Genomic DNA, 19631 nt, shown 5'->3' with positions numbered 1-19631 from the left:
TGAATTAATATATGAAAACATCCTCAAGCGCTTCTGTTCTGATCAATTTGGCTCAGTTTTAATATCAACCTGCGGGTGAACACTTCCAATGTTTCTACCAAAGTCGATATCTTCATTTTTGCGACCAGTAGAATGCCAACAATACGCACCAAACAGACACACACATATTCCTAACATGATGTGTTTAATAATCACGCAACACTGTACTAATTATGTATGTATATGAATGCATTTTTATTACATGACAAAAACAATTAAAAGAAGAATTTAATTAAGGACTTTACAGGTTCAAACCGAATGCTTAATACAACCACAAGTGCATTTGCATCATTTAAACGCAGAAGATTCGGTTTTATTATATGTTTCAAGATGCGAAAATTGTCAACACTTGCTACGCGATAAGAAGCACTGCTTTTTGGGTGCTAAAACGGTAAAAATATTAACGTCGGCTATAACAAACAGCACAAACAGTACTCGAATTAATTCTTTGACTCACAGTTAGCTCAGTTAGCAGAAAATTTTATATTAATTTCAAAGAGCATCTCTGCCATGACATCTAATGGAAGAAAATTAAGTAACAAAACTATATATATATACATATATATAAACTATATTCCCTTGACTCGGGCCGCGGCAATCGTCCATTAAAATCAATCTGTAATAAGTAGTGAAACTATATTCTAGGCTACGATTTTTCTCAATCATTTCTTTGACATTTTGGTTAAATAAGATTCGTATGCAGAATACCAGCCAACGCATTTAATGACATTTTATATACTTTCGATGCGGAATTTCGCTATGTTTGCAAAGTGTTTACAACTGTTTACAACTGTTCAAGACTGTTTAAGACTGTTTAAGACTGTTTAATAAGATTATTATATCGCGTTCCTAAAAACAACCAAGCGAAATCAACATTAGTATTAGTTGCAACATTAGTGTAATTTTACGAAAGTTATACCTGTCCTTAGAATTCCTCTACAGTATCAAGTTTAGCTACGTCGACATCAACAAAAAGGTCGCGCAATTGTTCAGCTTGCTTTACGAACGGTGTTATGATGCCAATGGATTTTGGTTTAATATCCTTACGATACAATTTGACTGTCATTAGGAAAACCTTCAAAAATGAAATAAATGTTATAAAATACTAAATAGAAGGGATTCTGCTTTTAAACTAAATACAACTTACGTCCTTCGCTTCGTAAGGTTTATAGCAGAACGGCGAGTCTTCTACCTGCATATCTTTACTACGCATTCCGCAGAAGAATACGCCATGTGTTTTGTGTCGAGTTGGTGATTGCGGCAGTATATCGTCAAGTTGTTTCAGCATTTTAGCTTCTCTGGAATTTTTTTTTACTCTTGTGTTCAACCTATATGTTGCAATTTTGGAGATATTCTGAGAAAATTTGATGCATTGGCGTGCTGTGTACCAAGGACAGAATGGATTGTATCGGACATGTATCCGACATCATTGAGGGCACCTAGCGCTGCTTGAGCAGATTGTAGAAAGATGACAAAAATGGAAAAATTGCCAAATTTTCGAAATTTTCAACCATGATCTATCTATTCAGAGCGAATCCAAGTGCCAATAGAGGTGCTCAGTGTTCATATGATTTTCACGTCTTTCTGAGCCGGTGTGATGAAGTCTAATTATTTATTTACACATTTTTAACGTGCCAGCCTTTCTTTTTAAATTTATGGTATTTGATTATCCTACCGAACTTTTATTGTACTACTCGAAGCATTATCCTGCTTCAAGTAGGATAGTTGTAATCTTAACATTGCATATCTGAACTGCCAAAGTATGTCTTGCTAACATATGCACAGATGGACTTGGGAGACTTTTTGAAGCTAGTACCACATCACTCAATAAGTCCCCTATCTGTCAAATACATGATACTACAACTTGTAAACTAATTGTTAGGATGTCATGAAGTTTTGATACGTTGGTAATTTCCAGAAATCGTGTGGGTCTCTCAATCGTGATGTCATGTATGTAACAGAAAGAGGATTTAGTAGGTGATATGTTTTCTCTGAGAGTTTTTCCATAAGTGGATCATGGCAAAAAATAATATATCTGATGCGTTTTACTAAGGTATAGTTTGTCGAGATATGATCGGGCATAGCCTAGATAGAGAAAATTTGGCTTATAGATTTCCCGTAAACATTATTATAGGGTAATGTTTCGAGTCCTCGAAGAAGGGATCCGTGAGTCTGTATTCGTTGAACTAACCGTGCACTCGGTTGGAAGAAGATATAATGCTTGCTATGTAAAAAAATGCTCTGAAGGTAGATTTCCATTGCGATTTGCTTCAGATTTTAAATGCGATTTACTTCAACCGGCAAATCTTTTAACAAAGGAGCCATGTGTTTTAGAATGGTCTCTGTTGCAGAAATAGTTGCTTACTGACACATTTCAGTGTTCATCCACTATTGATTACTTTCTAACAAGTGAGAATCTTGATTGGAACAATGTGCTCCAACTGTTGCTCCTAGACTGTCTATTACTTGTTGATTTTTTATTGCTTTTCTTAGTATTACCAGGGTTGAATAGGTCATTTATTATAAAAATTTTGAGATTGCTAACACGAACAACTATAAGTTATTTACAAGAGAATATCTTTCCAATATATTAAGTTAATTGCGAAGACTTTTATGTCGAATTTCTAAAGAGGATAATGCATAATATTCTAATTCTTTCCACTGAGCCTACATACTCACATAATGAAATCCTCAACTGGGTCCATTTCGCTGTTCTCCCCATTTTATTTATTAGAAAGTTTACTGTAAATTGCATAATCCTGTAAACAAATTGACAGCAAACGGAAGCTTACAGTACATTTTTTTAAAAGTCCCGCTATAATAAATGTGAAACAAATATGTAGTAGTGAAGAAAACGTCATGGGAAAATGAAAAATTTATTAATTTAAAAAGGATTGTGAAGATGGAATATACGTTTTCGCATATGATGCACGAGCAAGTGCAGTCACAGCCTCTAATTTCTCCCCAACTCAACTACCTGTAAATCCTACCGTTCCCAAAGCGGATGACATTTTCTTAACGGCAGTACTCCCCGGAAAGGAAATATTCGAGTCAAGATTGACGCCGGTCACCTCTGAGGATAATATAAAAAGCTATTTTGTTGCTAAAGTTCCGTTCGTCTATTTGTTAGCATTTTCAAGTTGGCTCTATCTCAACATAAGATGATTAGGGTGTTAGTACCGACAGAAAGCATGGAAATTTTTTTAAACAAATGACGGAATTCATTCCGCAGGATCGTCCCCGTAAAACTGAACGTTTCTTAAGGCCTAGTAACTTTCAGTTACCAAAACGTTAATGGTGTAAACTCAAAAATCCACTTTCCTAAATTCAGTGACCACAGAGTTTTCTGTTTGGCTATAACTGAAACCTGTTTAAAGCCAGATTTACATTCGCCAGAACTTTTTCACAATTCTTTGAAAATTTTTAGAAATGGTCGATTGGATCATACTGGTGCTGGTATTTTAATTGTCATACCATATCTGCTGCAATTCCGTTCTATTCAATTGAATTTCATACTTCTTCCGACGTTGAATTTATTGCCATTCGGGCGAAAATTGCCAATAAACAGTTATACGTAACTTCCTCCTATATTGCCCCAAATGCGGATATCTCTTTTGATAAGAAACATTCTGCCCTCATAGCATTAGGAGACTTCAATTTGCCACAAGTCACTTGGTATAAGAGTAATAACTCTGGCTGTATGGTCCCCACTTCAACATTTGATAGAGGGATTGTGTTCTGCAATGAATTACTTGATCGTAATTTACTTCCTCCCGGAGATACTTGTAAGTCGCTGTCCACATTTTAGTTTATGTGATGATCCGTATCATCCAACAATTTGTATTTCGTTTTATTACAGGCACGATGGTCCATTAAAGTACTCTAACGTGCCAAATCCAACATCCTCCAATAAATATTATGAATTTAACAAAACGAATATTTAACTGCTTAAATATTTTGCTCGACTTTTCTGTTGCAAATACTGAAACTCTAATGTCATCTTTCTATAATGTATTAAACCTTGCTATTTCCGCAACCATTTCGATCAAGCAACCTCGCCCTTAAAACAAGTGTCCGCATTGGTTTAACAAAACATTTAAATATTACGAAAATAGGAAAATGAATTTTTAAACAAGTTTATGAAAAATGGTTCTGCTTACGACTATTTCGCCTACTGCTGCAAGCCATAGATTTAATTACCTCAACCACCGAAGTAATAACAAGGATCTGCAATAGCAAATACCTTGAATTGATAAACTCCTTGTTGTTTGTTAATCCTAAATATTTTTTTAAGCTTGTCAACTCCAAAAGAAAAATCTCTTTATATACCTCGTTTGTTTCTTTTAATGAGTCTTCTGATGATGTTGAAACCTCAAATCTGTTTGCTGAATACTTCAGAAATTTTTCACATACGGATTCCAATTTAACTGTCAACTATGCGTATCTGATCACTAACTCGGTCATTTCAAAAAGCGGCATTTCACATATTTGAGGTCTCTAAAAAAAATGTTTTGCGGCTGGGCGTGATGGGCTTCCATTATATGTGCTCAAATTGTGCTCTGACTAGTATGATTTACGATGTCATTTCAAAGATTTTTAATCGGTCCTTGATATCAGGTGTTTCTGTCGAAAGAGTAGTTTCCTTATTCCGCTTCAAAAACGTGGAAACAGACATCACGTTGAGAACTGTAGAAGCATCGCCATGTTAAGTTTCTCACCTAAATTCTTTGAGCAAATTATTACTCAGCATTTAGCTTTTGCTATCAAATCTTACATTTCTCCATTCTAGCATGGCTTCCTAAAACGAAGATCAACTGTCACGAGTTAGAGTTTACTAGTCACTTTTTCAAGACTTTCTCTAGCGGCAGTTGCGGATGTCGTCATGATCTTAGTAAAGCGTTTGATTTAGTTAACCACTTTTTCAAACTCCAGGCCTCTGGCGTCCCATTGCACTTAATGAAACGGATAAGCTCTTATCTGCAAAATCGGTTGCTTCTGTTATCCTTATCTTCTCTTGAGAAACACTATTATTCTTCTCGGTATCTCCTTCTTAATCAAGTTAGTTAATAGCACTATCGATTCGTCCACATTACTTAGTGAGATAAGCTTTAATGTACCCAACCGCTTCTCTAGGCACTTTATTTTCATTAACCAGGGTCAATGTAAATATACTTACGAACTTTTTAACCCGTTTACGGTTTTTTGCAGAAATTTGAATGATGCTTATCGCTTAATTTCAATATCGGGTTGTTTAAAGTTTATCAAAACAACTAGGCTTAATACGCGCGATTTGCCTACGTGGTATTTAAACTAATTTTTAACCTTAATATTTCCTTATGATTCGAAAATTAATTGACATTGTTTACTTTATCTGTTGCCAAGCTTTTGCATATTTGAAATGGCTTATGGGTTTACTTGCTACTTGGATTGTTGTAGGGGTGCCTTCTTGCTTTTTGTGTCCATGTTTTTTTCTCTCTTATTTGTTTAGATATGAATTATTATTTAATTCCTTTTTCACTCGCATTGTTTGTATGCCGCAAAGGAATTAAACATTCACCAAGAAGTTTTTAGCAATTTTGATCTTAAATCTCCGTGGGTTTTGAACGGCTATTCTAATTCACATTTCGCTTTTTATTTACAAGGATGCTTAAAATTACGTCTTTAGGAATGTGGTTGAAGCAAAATCTAAAACACTGGAATGTGACGGTTGGCTTATTTCTTATACAAGCGGCTCCAAATCTAACGGTATGCCGCCTACCTATGCCGTGATAGATGCCTCAGGACAAGTTTTGCTTAACCACATAGTTCACGAAAGTGCTTTGCGTTTCACAATCGTACCTATCCTCAAGCTATCCTCAAGCTATGAACCTTGCTTATAAAAACAAATTCGCAACTGTTAAAAGTTATGAGGAAACCCTCGACTGTGAGCTGGGGCAATATAAAACAATTAAGGTCTCTTTTCCAAGAGTCGGTGACCTGCCGGTGCTCAATTTGTTCTTAGTTAGTCAAATAATTCATTTCCTTAGTTCAAAAATGTTATAATAACAATAATAATTTAAAGTATAAGTAACCATATCATAATAATTATCTTTTTTTGCAATAAAATACTTTTTTTTATTAAAAATATATTTTTTTCGCAAATAATGGCATAGAATCATCTTCCAATTGAGACAACATTACATGCTGAAATAGTACTATTTAGCCACTTTTGCCGAGGAATTTTGAAAATTGCAAGTTTTTTCCGTATAACGACTTTCATAATGGGGTGTTATATGGGAAGTGGTCGAAAAAGTGGACCGATCCGAAGTAACCATTCGTCCTGGTCAAAACACGTCATTGTGCCAAATTTCATGAAAATATCTCAAAAATTCCGACCTGCAGCTTGAGCGGAAATGTACATTGTTAGACATCAGACGGATAGACAGGTTTAGATCGATTAAGCATTTGATTCTGAAACGATCGGTACAATAAGAGATCGGTCTGTCATAAGCCCTCCCCCGTGTTACATACGTCCGCACATACTTAATACACCCGTCGCAGAAATAAACAAGCGCAAGCTCTCCTTAATCGATTAAGAAAATAAGGCTAAAAATGGGCATGTTTTATTCACATACACGGCGCAGAAAAAACTAAAACGATACAGGAAAACCACGATAATTGTTTTAAATTTTGGCTCATAACTCTCGGTCCCGTGATTATATTCCTGAAAAGCTCTGTGTATAGGAATTTATTGCGGCCGTATGCTCGAAAAAAACAAGACAATAATGTTCGTCGTTCAAGGACAAGTAAATCATAAAGAGAACATGCAGTATTCCACCCGCACATTGAAGAGCTCTGTATGAATACAGAAATCGCCGAATTTATTGTTAAACGTATTGTCGTATTTTGCAACTTTTTAAATAGGCGTAACGGGAGGTTTTGTCTGAAAAATTTTATGGAGTGTAAATCGAAAGATATAGTTGCCCACTATAAGCGAATACGTTATGTCTCTTCATACCAATTGCGAGCACTTTAAAAATAGCTGAACACCTATTACGACTTAAATAAATACAATATGGCAAATATATTTTAAATTGGAAATTTGCCTTTATTGCTTGTTGTTCTTTTTTTTAAATTTAATATTTAATTTAAATAAAAATAAAAAAGTCATATAATATACGAAACAATATTTAAATTACTACAAAATAAATACAAATTAGATAAATAACTACACCTGGTAGAACCTGTTCATTGTGTGTAAAGCCCGTCTACTCACAGGATTCACGTTACAAACATTTGTAAGAAAAAGAGAGAGAGTATCTTTGATGTTATAGTATACGCTTTATAAATATTAGCGCTTACTGACTGCCAGTTACAAGTTTTTACGACTTAAGCAACGCACTTACGCTACATTCCATGCAAACGTAGTAATTATTTTGTGAACAGTGACCCTCGCCCACCCTGTGTAGATGCAGACGACAGTTACGTCAAGGATTCATGCGCACTATTGGAGTACTATTGGCAGTAGCTAGCTGCCCTAACAAACGCTGCCGACCGCGATAACAAAGGGATGAAGCGCTCGAGGCCGTCTGTCCTGATCACTCAGTGCAGCCAACAGCTATGGCCAAGGGCTAATGCGGTTGTGATTATGCTGTGAAAGCACTAGCTAATATTCGCACAGACTATGTCTGTAGATTTTCCAGGAGGTTTATGATACGTTCGAGGTATCGCCTTTGGGGTAATCCGCTTTGCTACATACTTTCGCAAGCGACAGTGAGATAAAACCTAAGCTACAACAGTTAAGGGAAACGATCAGTTAGAGCTAATGACGTTTGAAAAATAATGCGTTTTGCTGCGCCCTTTATATCGTCACAGCCATATTCATGTTTTGAATTTGGTGGGAAATAACGTAAGGATAACTTAAGCTAACTTTATGTAATACCCATAGTAAATATTTACAGTTATAACTTATAAGAGAAGAACTCATGTCGACATAAAATGAGAAATAAAGAGTATAGATGAATGCAGTAATTGTAATAAAATATCTGAATAATATGAAATATAATAATAATGTAACATTGAGAATAATAAAGACCAATATAGTGTAATCTTATAATGTGATGAACTTTAATGTTTGAGGATATGTTGATAACATAAAATATTTGAAATATAATATCAGATCTAGAATGTAATATTGTGTGTATATCAAGTTAATAATGAAGAACTGTATAAAATGCCAACAATATTATACATACTGACAGTGTAATATGACCTATACATATTTATATTATAAAGTGATAAAGGTACATTATAGAATGGCATAATGTTGTACAGGCTTAGGGCAAAATATATGCATTTGTACATTGTAATGTCCGCGAATAAACTTAGGGTAGGGTGTCGGTCGGTCCATGTCAGCCTAAAGTATTGCAATAACGGCATCCCGTTATGCAAAATCGCATGATTTTGGGGTATACTGTCCTTTTTTTGCAAAAGTAGCGGCGGGCCGCTATATAGCAACATAAAGCAAAAGAAAAAAAGGGAAAAAGAAAAAGATCATGCGAAGAGTACAGGCAGTCTGAGTTTGGATTGCCTAAAGTAAATGACTAACACAGTGTGCGGACTACGCGAAATTTTTATTGCAATTAGATCAATATGTGTAAAAGGGATTGCGATTAACTTCAACCTTATTTAATGAATAATAAAATTTAAATGTTTTGCAAGACACAGCAGTGAATCTAAATAGGAAACGAAATATTGAATTAAAGAAAAAAAAAGGGAATCTTAGTAAAAGGGGTGCTCGAAAAGTTTCATTTATGTATCATAATAAAAAAAAAAGAAAAAAACAAATCAAAAATCATGCGGACAAATCAGTCTGAAAATAATTGTAATCAAAATTTAAAGAAGAAAGAAAAAAATGAAAATAAAAAAAAGAAAAATATATTCGAATTAAAAACCTTCTGTGTGGACACACACACAGTATAAATATAGCAGTAAAAAGAAACAATGGAAAGATTCCTTTAAAACTAACTGTAAATTAAAGATGTACAGAAATACACTATGAAAATTAAAAATATTAGTTTTGAGGAAGTGCGTGGAAGTGATTTCGTCAGTGAAAAATATGCTCACTCAAGGAATCAAATCTACAAATAGTGTCTAAGAAACTCGACGGTGACATAAAAGATTCCTCATAATGGTAACAATTGCTTAAGCTAGTAGCACGTCGTAGCAAGGATTTAAATCATACATTTCCATGGTGAACCTTACCAAAGTGTGCGATTGGTCTGTTTATTTTTTTTTGTGTGATCTCTGCATTCATGATGAGTAAAAGCCGTACACATACATACAGAAGCAAAGTTTCTTTCTCTTAAAATTGATCAAGATTAAATAATATGTCCAAACGAGGCAAAAATGAAATAAACAAGAAAAAGAGGAAGCGAAATAAAGCCAGGGCAATCGTGCAAAGTGTTCAATTAATCAAATATACCTAAGTTCTATAATTAAGTTACATAAATATGTATACGGATTTAATAAACTGTATTAAACCGAAAAGTGACTGAATAAAAAATTTAATGATCGCTGATACATAAATGTACGTTTATATAATAAATGAAAGAAAAATAGTTAAATAAAAAATATGCAGCGGGCAATAAAAGAAGTTTTTGTAAGAAAATTGTGCTCAAGAAGAAAATTTGAAAACAAAGGACTTTTATTTTCAACGTTTGAAGAAGTTGTATGTGCAGTTCATTCTGTTTATCCATAGGGGGACATAGGACAGATACAGACGGGCTCACTCTAGACGGACGAACGACAGGCTACCGACATAAAATATTTTCTCTTTTTGTGTGTTTTTTTTTTCTTTCTTTGTCATGCGGCTCAGAAAGCTAAGCCTCATAATATTAAAGCGCTCTACCGACAAGCAGAGCTACAACCGTGACAACATTTACATTTAGGTGTACACCAAATTAAAGCACTTTCTTAAAAAAAATAAAAGAAGGGAAATATATAGGGTTAATTTTTCTCCGAATAAAATATTAAACTTGTTTTAGAAGAAGCGGTTTAAATTCACGCGGCGCGAGTAAACGACCGATTGAGAAATTTTATGAATAATTATATTATTTGTGTGGTGTAACGAGTCCTCTTGGGTAAGGTAACTACAGCCACTCCAGGACTCTTTTCAAGACAATTTATAAGAAAACAAAATGTTTTGGACCTTCGCGTAAAGTCAATAGTCCTAAAAGTTCCTTCAGGGATGGCGACGAACAGCTAGCCAACACATTCCCTATCCTTAAAGTCAGGGAAACTACTCTTAAAGGTCAAATTGTCCGTGAACACTTACTTTGAATGCGTTTCTATAGTTTTATACATTTTATGTAGAGTTTTTGCATTTTTCTGTTTATATGGTCGTATGTGTTTATACATGTTTATACGTGTGTGTTTACATTTTTGAATGTGCTTTCCTACATCTCTATACATTTTGCGTGGCCTATAAATTTTTATACATTTTAATACATTTTTAGCTGGTCGAGTGTGTTTACACAGTTTATACATTCTTACATGATCGTATGTGCTTATATATTTTTAAAGATATGTGTTTACACATGTGTATATGTTTTGCATGGCCTATAGGCATTTATACGTTTTTTTCCACATATTTCTATGCTCGTGTATGTTTATACAGTTTATGCGGGAGGAGGCTGCTCATGAATCAGTAGAAAGGCATGCACGGACAAATCGGACTGCCAAGTTGATGGCTGCGGGTAAACGTTTTAGGTGGATGGACCTCTATTCCATAAGGAAGCAAAACGCTTCCTTACAGTGCAAATAATTGTCTTTACAAATTGCGCTACTATAAATCACGTCTGTACACAATAAACCTTTTTCCTCCGCATTGCCATAATAAACAATACACGCACACTGTTGTGTAATTAAGCAGACTGTAGGCATTGTTTCAAAATGTTCTTGATGTAAGCGGTCGACAAAAAGCCTTTCTGAAGCAAGGCTTATATGCGCGCCGTATGGAACACTCTATTCGGAAGCATTGCATATGTTTGTACAAATAGAGTTATTTGTAGTATTGTTTATATTCGTTTATTTCGCAGAAATGTTTGTGTCAACAGGGTTATTTGTAGTATTGTTTGTCTACGTAGATTTAGCACAATTTGGAAAGAGTGCATATAAGTGCATATATATATGTTGACTATTAAATAGTATGGACTATTTAGATATGCATGGATATGATTGTAAAATGTATGTTAGTGTTATTATAGTGGTATGGTAATGTTATATGTTATATATTTAGATGTGTACATATATATATATATTATGATATATTGTGGATATGTATGGTCTTTGTAAATACTTGCATTGGCGGCAAGATTAGGTTTTCGCTGGTTTTGCACGTTACAACACTTTTAAACTTAAAAGAGTCCTGGTTTCTTCGTTTTTTTTGCATGTGTGCATAAATGCAAAACCATATGTTTGCAAATTTCCACAAAATCCCGGAAAAAGTCGAAGTCTCAACCTGAATATAAGAATAACGCGTCTTTTTTTTTAAAGCCAACCCAGGAACAATTGCATCTCTAAACCAATAAACTGCAGCCCCCTAATTCCACTGCCTAACCATTGCATGATTTTGTAGAAGTAGGCTTGAGGCTACCCATGGTGTGGCGCGGCTGCTTGCTGCTGCTGCTGCGAATGTTACGTCGATGTTGCGTCGAGATATGGTCGCAGAGCCTGCTACTTGCACAGAGCAGGGTGCTGTTATTCATGACGGCGCAGAGCCTGTTGCCGGAGCAGGGCAAGGTATTATCATTTTGGTGATGCTGCAGAGTCATCGGGAATGGCACTCGCTTCCGACATCGGAGTGTCGGACCGTTGGCCGTTGGTCCCATCAGCTCTCGTGTACCTCTGGCTTTCCGACATTGAGTCGCCGGACTATTAGCCAGAGAGGTACGGGTTGTATCAACGTTGGCCACTCTGGGCTCGCAATGGGTTGACCGACCCTTGGCTGTGGATGACTTTTGTTGTTGTTGATTTGTGACCTTTGTGAAAATTGTTGTCGTTGCCTGTTGTTGCGGTGGTTGTTGCTGTTGATGTTGTAATTATAGTTGCGTGAGATTTTGGGCTGGGTTTGTTGCGGCAGCGGCTTCAGCAACCGTCTTTTGCCAACGGTGAGAGCCTTCTGATGTTGCGTTGGTAAACGTTGATGCTGTCGATGATTTTGTTGTTGCTGTAACGCCGCTGTTTCAAACGGTTGTTCCACGAGACTTGTTGGGGTAAATCCTGGTGATGTTGTTGTTACCTCATTGGTATGATGCTCGTGCTGCTCGTTTGGGGTTTGTCGTTGTTTGTTATTGCGTTAACAGTTGCCGTTGATATTTACGTAGGTGAGGGGCTGCTCCTCCGCTTAGGACGGGACTCCGGGCTCAGTGACGGATGTAGCATCTTGCAAATGGACACGCTTTAATTTCCTTGTAGTGGTGTGCTTGACCCGGATGACGTTCGGGGATTCCAACCCCACCATCCTTTTCCAGGGGTCCTACACCGTCTGTGTCACTACGCGGTTGAACTCCTCGGGTGGTTGTCGGGAAAACTCGGTGTGCTCCGCCAACCGGGGTAGCGAGCTGGAAGCTTTTGCTGGAATTATTGACTGGTTCCGAAGCAGGAAGATGCCGGTGCTTTTTTGCTTTCCGACCCCGGTACCGTTACTGGTAAATGCGGGGTTTCGGTCCTGGTTTATGAAATGGGTTAAGGGTGCCCTTATCTCCGGCACAGTACCCGTAATACCCAGGTCGCATTCCCTAAACAAGCTCAGAGCTCGTCCTTGCACAATTGGGCAGCTGCCGGATGAAGTGTATTAATACGCGAGCTTAACTGAAGTTAGTAGCACAACTAATTAAACAAGGATGGGAACTGCCCTGGGCGCTCTGATTTTCTCTTTTCTTTTTTTTCGAAAGTTTTCTTGTTTCTTTGTTTTTTTCCTGCTGATTTTCTTCTTTTGTAAATAATTGCAGGGCTGGTTGTAATTTCGTTTTTTTTTCGGTTTTCGACGATGATCGAAATTTATTTTGAAGGGGAGTAAGTTCGGTTATCCCTATGGTATAGGGGTAGTATCTTAGTCTAGGTTCGCTTATTCTTTACTTTTCAACAAAGATTTGTTTTCTTGACTGAACATTGGAAAATATGTTTCGTATCTTGGATTTTCTGTTATTGAATTTTTAAACGCTAGTGATATGTCCACCCGTATGTGCGCTTTCCTTTAAGGATATTTGTCCCTAACTTGCAAGGAGCAGTTTCGAACCAGACTTTATTTGTTTTTATATTATGATAATGTTAATCTAATACTCAGAAAAAACTATCAAAAATGTTGGTACTCGTTAAAGAAAAATGTCAAGGGTTTAAGAAGATCTTGTATAATGGGATTGTGTGATTTTCGAGATCATTAATTTGAAAAATTTTCTTTTTATATTTGATTGCTCCCTCTGCTGCTTGTGTCTTCATTGACTGTACATTGATCCTTCGTGTTCCGCCTTTCTTGCGAAAAGCTTTCTTATTCTTGTAAGCAATTAAAACTAGTTTTCACTGGATGTACTCGATTTTGTTGAGATGAAATCAAATGTTGATAAGTCGTTAGAGCTTTGAATTAGAGGAAAAAGAAAAGAGAAACCCAAACTTTGGAACCCTAGATCAAATCAACGGAAGCAAAGACGAAGCTACCTATGGAATAGATTTATTTTTCCCTGCAATCTTTACTTTAGTTCTTCCTTTTACAGATTTTCGCCGCCTCCCCGACTTTGATTTCAGAACTAGTGATTGTTAACGAAAGCAGTAGTGGCTTCCCAAATGTTGTTAAAAGGAAAATGGTTTAAGAGCCTATGTTATAATTAATGTGCAATGTATTTGGAGTTGGCGAAAAGGATGATTCCTGCCTATATCTATCCTCTCTGGGAACGCTTCGTCAAAACCTTACTATTATTATTCCTGTCCCTGGAAGCATTCTTTGAAAAAGACATCCGAATTTTCTTTTTTTTTTTTAAAAACCACACCTCCTGACCGGGTATGTAGGCCATTCGCCCGCTACACTTCTTAGGATTGGTAACTGAGAAATTCTTTCAAAATAAAATCATGACACGTTATATTTTCAAGTTTTTTCCCCGAAAAAATTATATTATATATTGGTGTGTATTATTTAATTTTTCTTCAAGAGGAAAGGGACTTCGCTATACTTGTAATTATTTAACTGACTATTTATCAATGAACGGCTGCCAATATTGTGTTTCCCATATTGTTATTATTGTATTCCTTTTTTGTATTTATTTTATAACTCAATGCTGTTATTTTACCTTTTTTCTTTTAGATTTTTGGAATTTCAATTTTCACAATTCATAAGAATTTGATTGCAATGGCAAAAATCCTATATATGGTGCCAAATTTTTAACACTAAATTGATATTATTAGGCCGCTTTATGACCGCTAAGCGTGTAATTGAAATTGTTTCCTTCGCAAGCAACTTCGTACCATTCCAAGTTCCGCGCTATAGCTTTAGTACACATTAATTCTTTGTAAAAATCCTGATCTAAGATCTAACTTTGTTGATGGTTGGATAAAATTTTAATATTCTGCCTTTTCCCCTTAATTAATTTTCGTTTGATTCTTTCCTTCTAATAACTATGTTTATTCCTACTAGGGCACTATTGTTTTGCGTGGATTCCGGTAGTGTTCGTTTGGTTGGTTAACTGAAGGTGTAATTATATTTATATATCTTTTGATCCGTCAAGCGAAGGGTCTAATAAACATAGGTAAAAGCCTCACGTTTCTCTCACTGGTAGCAGCTTCCGCTGCCCGTTATTAGAAAATCCGAAACAACATCGATCTGAATTCATTAACCGATACCACTAATAGATATGAGTGGTGGTGCACCCAGGCCCTCAGCCATTGACAAGAAGCAGATTGGTTTTAATTGCCGGTACTGTAGCGCACACCCACACTCACTGTTAACTCACTTGACTTGATTCCGCTTGCAATTCCCGTCGTTTAGGATGGTGGTATCCTCGCTATGTTGCTGATGCTGGTAGTGTTGGTGATATTGGCACTTGGTGTGTTGTTGATGCTGCTTTGTTGTTGCTGTAATGGTGGTGGTGTGAGCGTTTTCCTTTTCTTTTGATATATTTGTGCGGGCACCTGAAGGAGAAGAGTCGTTGGAATTGGTTGTACTTATTGTTATAAATTCCTGATTCAGTGTTAGAAATTTTTATTCATTTTTTCTATTGGTTTGGATCCTTCTTCTTTTATAGTTGTTACCGTTGTTAGAAGATAGGCGTTGTTTATTTTTTCCCACAAGAAATATTTGGTTCGGGTTTTTGAAATGTTTAATTGTTCCTTTCTTATTTTCTCTTTCTCCCTTGTGTTCCTCTTTTTTATAGTTTGGTTTGACATTCATTTGTCCTTTTTTCCTTGGATATATATCGGTTTTTTTCTTCTTTTAACTATTATTTTCTTTCTAGTATTGTATTTTTGACATTGACTTGACCTTCCTATTAAGTAGAATTTTCCCCAATTGTTACGCTACGATATTCAATGTTTATTAAATTCTTTTTTCCTTTTTTTTGTATTTATTTTTTTATTTTGCACTTATTAAAACTTCGAGGGAATTTCTCAAAAACTTTCGTCCGTGATCAACCACTTGTGTCTTTTCTATCAAAAATCTTTTTTTCCTTTTCGTATTTTTATTTCACATTAATTTAAATTTCGAACGAATTTCTCGAAAATTTTCGTTCGCGATCAGCCACTTGTGTTTTTTTTTATATAAAAATCTATTTTTTCAAACCAAACCACTCGTCCTCGCTTCAGTCCACACATTGATACTACTTTGCCTCGTGATCCCTTCTTACCCGTGCACACAACCCAACATCCCACCTCGCCGAGGTTGGGACTCGCGAATTCGCCTCAGTTTTTTCTCTATGGCTTTGTCTGCCGAACGATTTTTAGGCGACTACGTTGCGGTATTTAGATTTGGGTGTGCTCTTATGGCGCATTGCATACACCAAATTGTTGTTGCTTGCCCATAATAAGCACATTACTTCCTTGTCGTTTTCGTTGTTTCTGTGCTTGTTCTTACCTCTTACCAATGATGTGCAGATGAATGCCTTTGAATGCGATTCATACAAAATGCATTTCATCCCTTATTTAGATGAGTCTCTTGTTGTTTTTTTTTTAACGCTTAGTTAATAAAATTTTAGAAACTTTATTTTTCTAAGGCTTGTAAATATTTCACACGATCATTTTCTCTTCTTTTTCGTATCTTCAATAGCTTTTCATAAACAATTTTTTTTTAGTTTCACAACTCGTTTATAATTTGTCACGAGTCTTCTTGGGCAGGGTAAACTTAGCCACTCCAGGACTCTTTCCTAGAATAAATATAAAGATTACTTGGACCTTCGGTTTCGGTTTTATGGTTTTACTTATTCAAATTTACAAGGAAATTTTGGTATTTACGCGAATCTTAAGAGGCGTGGGGGAAGAACCAGCGTGGTGACCCGACTGTTCTGGAGCGTTTTTACTACTTCTTATTCGTAGACCATTTATTATCGTACTTTCTCTTTCCCGTTTCCGTATCGCGAGTTTCTGTAAAAGAGGGGAATACGCCGTGAGCGTCATAGCAGCTTGCGTTGGCCTTCAGGGCCACTTCAGGGTCCCTAATCGCGTCTTATCGCAAGAGTGAGTGTCCATCGTCCTTCAGGGATGGCGAGTAAGCTAATCCTTCCATCTCCTATCCGTAAAGTCAACAGTCCTATTAGTCCTTCAGGGATGGCGATTAAGTTAAACAATCCATCCCCTATCCGTAAAGTCAACAGTTCTATTTGTCCTTCAGGGATGGCGATTAAGCTAAACCTTCCATTTGCTATCCGTAAAGTCAACAGTCTTATTAGTCCTTCAGGGATGGCGATTTAGGTAAACCTTCCATCCCCTTTCCATAAAGTCAACAGTCCTATTAGTCCTTCAGGGTTGGCGATTAAGCTAAACCATCCATCCCCTATCCGTAAAGTCAACAGTCCTATTAGTCCTTCAGCGATGGCGATTAAGTTAAACCTTCCATCCCCTATCCGTGAAGTCAAAAAAAAACCCTTTCAGTGAAAGTCAACTAGTTGTGTCCGTGATCAATTGCCTCTTGACTGCTATGACACAACTGAAATGCTGAGCGTGGTGCGACACGCTCTTTTATAGCCGCGATCACCACCGCTGTTCCGTTACATGTATGTTCTAGGCTGCACTTGCTTACATGTGTATTGCGACGGTATTCTGATATATCTAATGTTACGTATGCTATCTTAGGTTTGATCGAACTTGTTAGTTCAGCTCTGACTTGTATACAAATGCTTCTCTTATGCATATCTTAATGTTAACACTACCTTACGTACGAGATCGTATGATCTCCGCGTATGCTACTTAGGTTTTATCGGACAATGTTTGCGGGTATTTACTAATACTATCTTACGTGTATTTTATTGCTAGTTAGGTACCAAATCATATGAAATCGCATGTTTTTCCTTCATAAGCCGCAGAACCGTTACGTACGCCTTCCTACGATAGATACCACGTGTACTTTTACAAACCCTTTTCCTATTGCCTGTTGCTTGCATGCGCATTTTTACGTCTGTTCTATTGTCATTGTTGATCTATGCTTTGTCCCCCGTTATGTATGTGAGTGTCAGACTCGCTATGCTTCTTTGTATGCCTATTCTTCTGTTCGCAACACTGACATAGTTACTCTCAATCTACTTTTGTAAAACGCTAACTCAGGTACCAAATCGCGTGATTTGGTGACCGTTAGGTCTATGCTCCTAATATGTTTTCTTAGGCAAAAATTTATGCCCTTTGTTTACGCATGTTCTACTGTATATGCTTTTATCATTTGCTCTACCATATACCTTTGTATTGAACGGTTATGTATGTTCTAATGTATGTACATTTATACATTTTGTTTTTGTATACCTTTAAGTCTTCGTTTATATTTGTTCTAATATATACATTTGGATTGAACGGTTGATGAGGGAGAAGGATGATCATAAATAAAAGACATGTGAGAGAAAAACCAGACTGACCGCTTGGAATCTACGGGTAGACATGTGCGTGGATGCAATTTCCTTTATTAGTAAAGGAGCGAAACGATTCCTTACAAAGTTTTCTGTCTTTTTTTTGATTGGTCAAAATATAGGACCGTAGATTTTCCGAGAAAACCTCCGCTTTTCTTCCAGTACATTTCCCTTTTTGTTAACCGTTTGTATATTAGTTTTTTTTCCCAATAACTCCAAAAAATTTCAATAACGCTTGCTACTCTTTTTGCTCATCTTTTCTTTTTTTTTTCTATATTTTTCTTTGAAAGTCTAAACTAGTTCTTTTATGTTTCTTTTTTTCCGATCACTCAAAACTTCACTCCCATTTGCTAGGCTTTTGCTTATCTTGTCTGTTTTCTTTCTTTTTTTTTTTTGAACAAAAAAATAACATAAAGACTTTATTTAATGCTGAACACGTTGTCACCTGCATATCTTGAAATATTGACCTTTAACCTCTTTGGCAGTTTTGGATGCTCACCGATTACTTCGTACGTCTGTACACGATACAACAAAAAATCTAGAATGTACGTGAGATTTGGTTTGACAAAATGAAAAGAAATTGTATATTGCGAACAACCGCTTATAGATGCAAATAAATGCTAAGCCATTAAGAGAAAAAAGGTATACAATTCATATAAGGAGTCTATCTAATTCAATTTATTAGCCTTTGTTTAAATTTTTTTTAAAATAAATTTTAATATTTTCATCACATTTGTTTGATGTTTTTTATTTCGTTTGTTTGTTTACTTACTTTTCATTCTCTACTGTTTGCACGCACGTCGATAGCGCAAACATTCCGAACGAGAATCTCAATTTGATGCCAAAGCAATGGAGTACCCTCAACCCAAGCAGCGATCGTATCCACCGCCACGGAGGTCGACCTAGAGGAGTTGTCATCGAGTGCGCATTCGTTTCGGCAATCATTCTCGATAGTATCGTTCATGCGTTGATATAATTCGACTGCTGCCGAATCGAAAAAAGCGTTTCAATCGAGACATACACGTTAAAATGATTGTCATTTCAATAGTGTGCGAATAACAATATATATTGTAACGAGTTTCCTTAGGCGGGGTATACCCAGTCAATCCAGGATCCGTTGCAAGAAAATTTTAATAAATAATCAGGACCTTCGGGGGGAATGGTGGTAAGATCTCTTAGCTTTATTGGTTCCTCTTTACTGGACGGAAGTTTGAAATGGCTGGGGCAAGGAACCAGCGAGGTGACCCGACTTGTCGCGTTGTTATCGTTTTACGGTATTACTTCTGACGTTAGGATTCTGTTACGGTTTAAATCGCGGGGTGCTGGAAGAAAGAACCGGAACCTTTGCCAGTGTCATAGCTGCCTAGGCTCGCCTGTTTGTCCCTGGTTGGTGGGTGAGTCCCGAGCAATAGTAAAAAAACAAATGTCTCTCAGTCTTTCAGGGATGGCGATTGATACCAACCGTCACATCCCATATCCGTAATGTCATTTGTTCTACAAAGTCTTTCAGAGATGGCGATT

The 19631-nt window shown here is 36.4% G+C and overlaps 1 protein-coding gene across 3 annotated transcripts in view; it reads right to left on the bottom strand.

The window, feature by feature from the left end:
* Window positions 1-857: 857 nt before the first annotated feature.
* Window positions 858-19631, bottom strand: part of LOC119642344 (probable RNA helicase armi) — a 25283-nt gene continuing 6509 nt past the window's right edge. The window contains exons 2-3 of one of the 3 annotated variants that reach the window (XM_038041482.1): window positions 1187-2854; window positions 858-1114 (exon numbers count right to left, since the gene is read on the bottom strand). In XM_038041482.1, the coding sequence (XP_037897410.1) occupies window positions 965-1114; window positions 1187-1327 (291 nt within the window). In that variant the 5' untranslated portion in view covers window positions 1328-2854 and the 3' untranslated portion in view covers window positions 858-964. Of the gene's footprint in view, window positions 1115-1186; window positions 4361-19631 lie in introns of those variants that run through there. The other 2 variants (XM_038041483.1, XM_038041481.1) reach the window with 2 other exon arrangements.

Source organism: Glossina fuscipes, unplaced genomic scaffold (assembly GCF_014805625.2).
Source record: "Glossina fuscipes isolate IAEA_lab_2018 unplaced genomic scaffold, Yale_Gfus_2 222, whole genome shotgun sequence".
NCBI lineage: Eukaryota > Metazoa > Arthropoda > Insecta > Diptera > Glossinidae > Glossina > Glossina fuscipes.
Note: the sequence above shows the minus strand (reverse complement) of the source record. Positions and strands in the feature narration are given on the sequence as shown.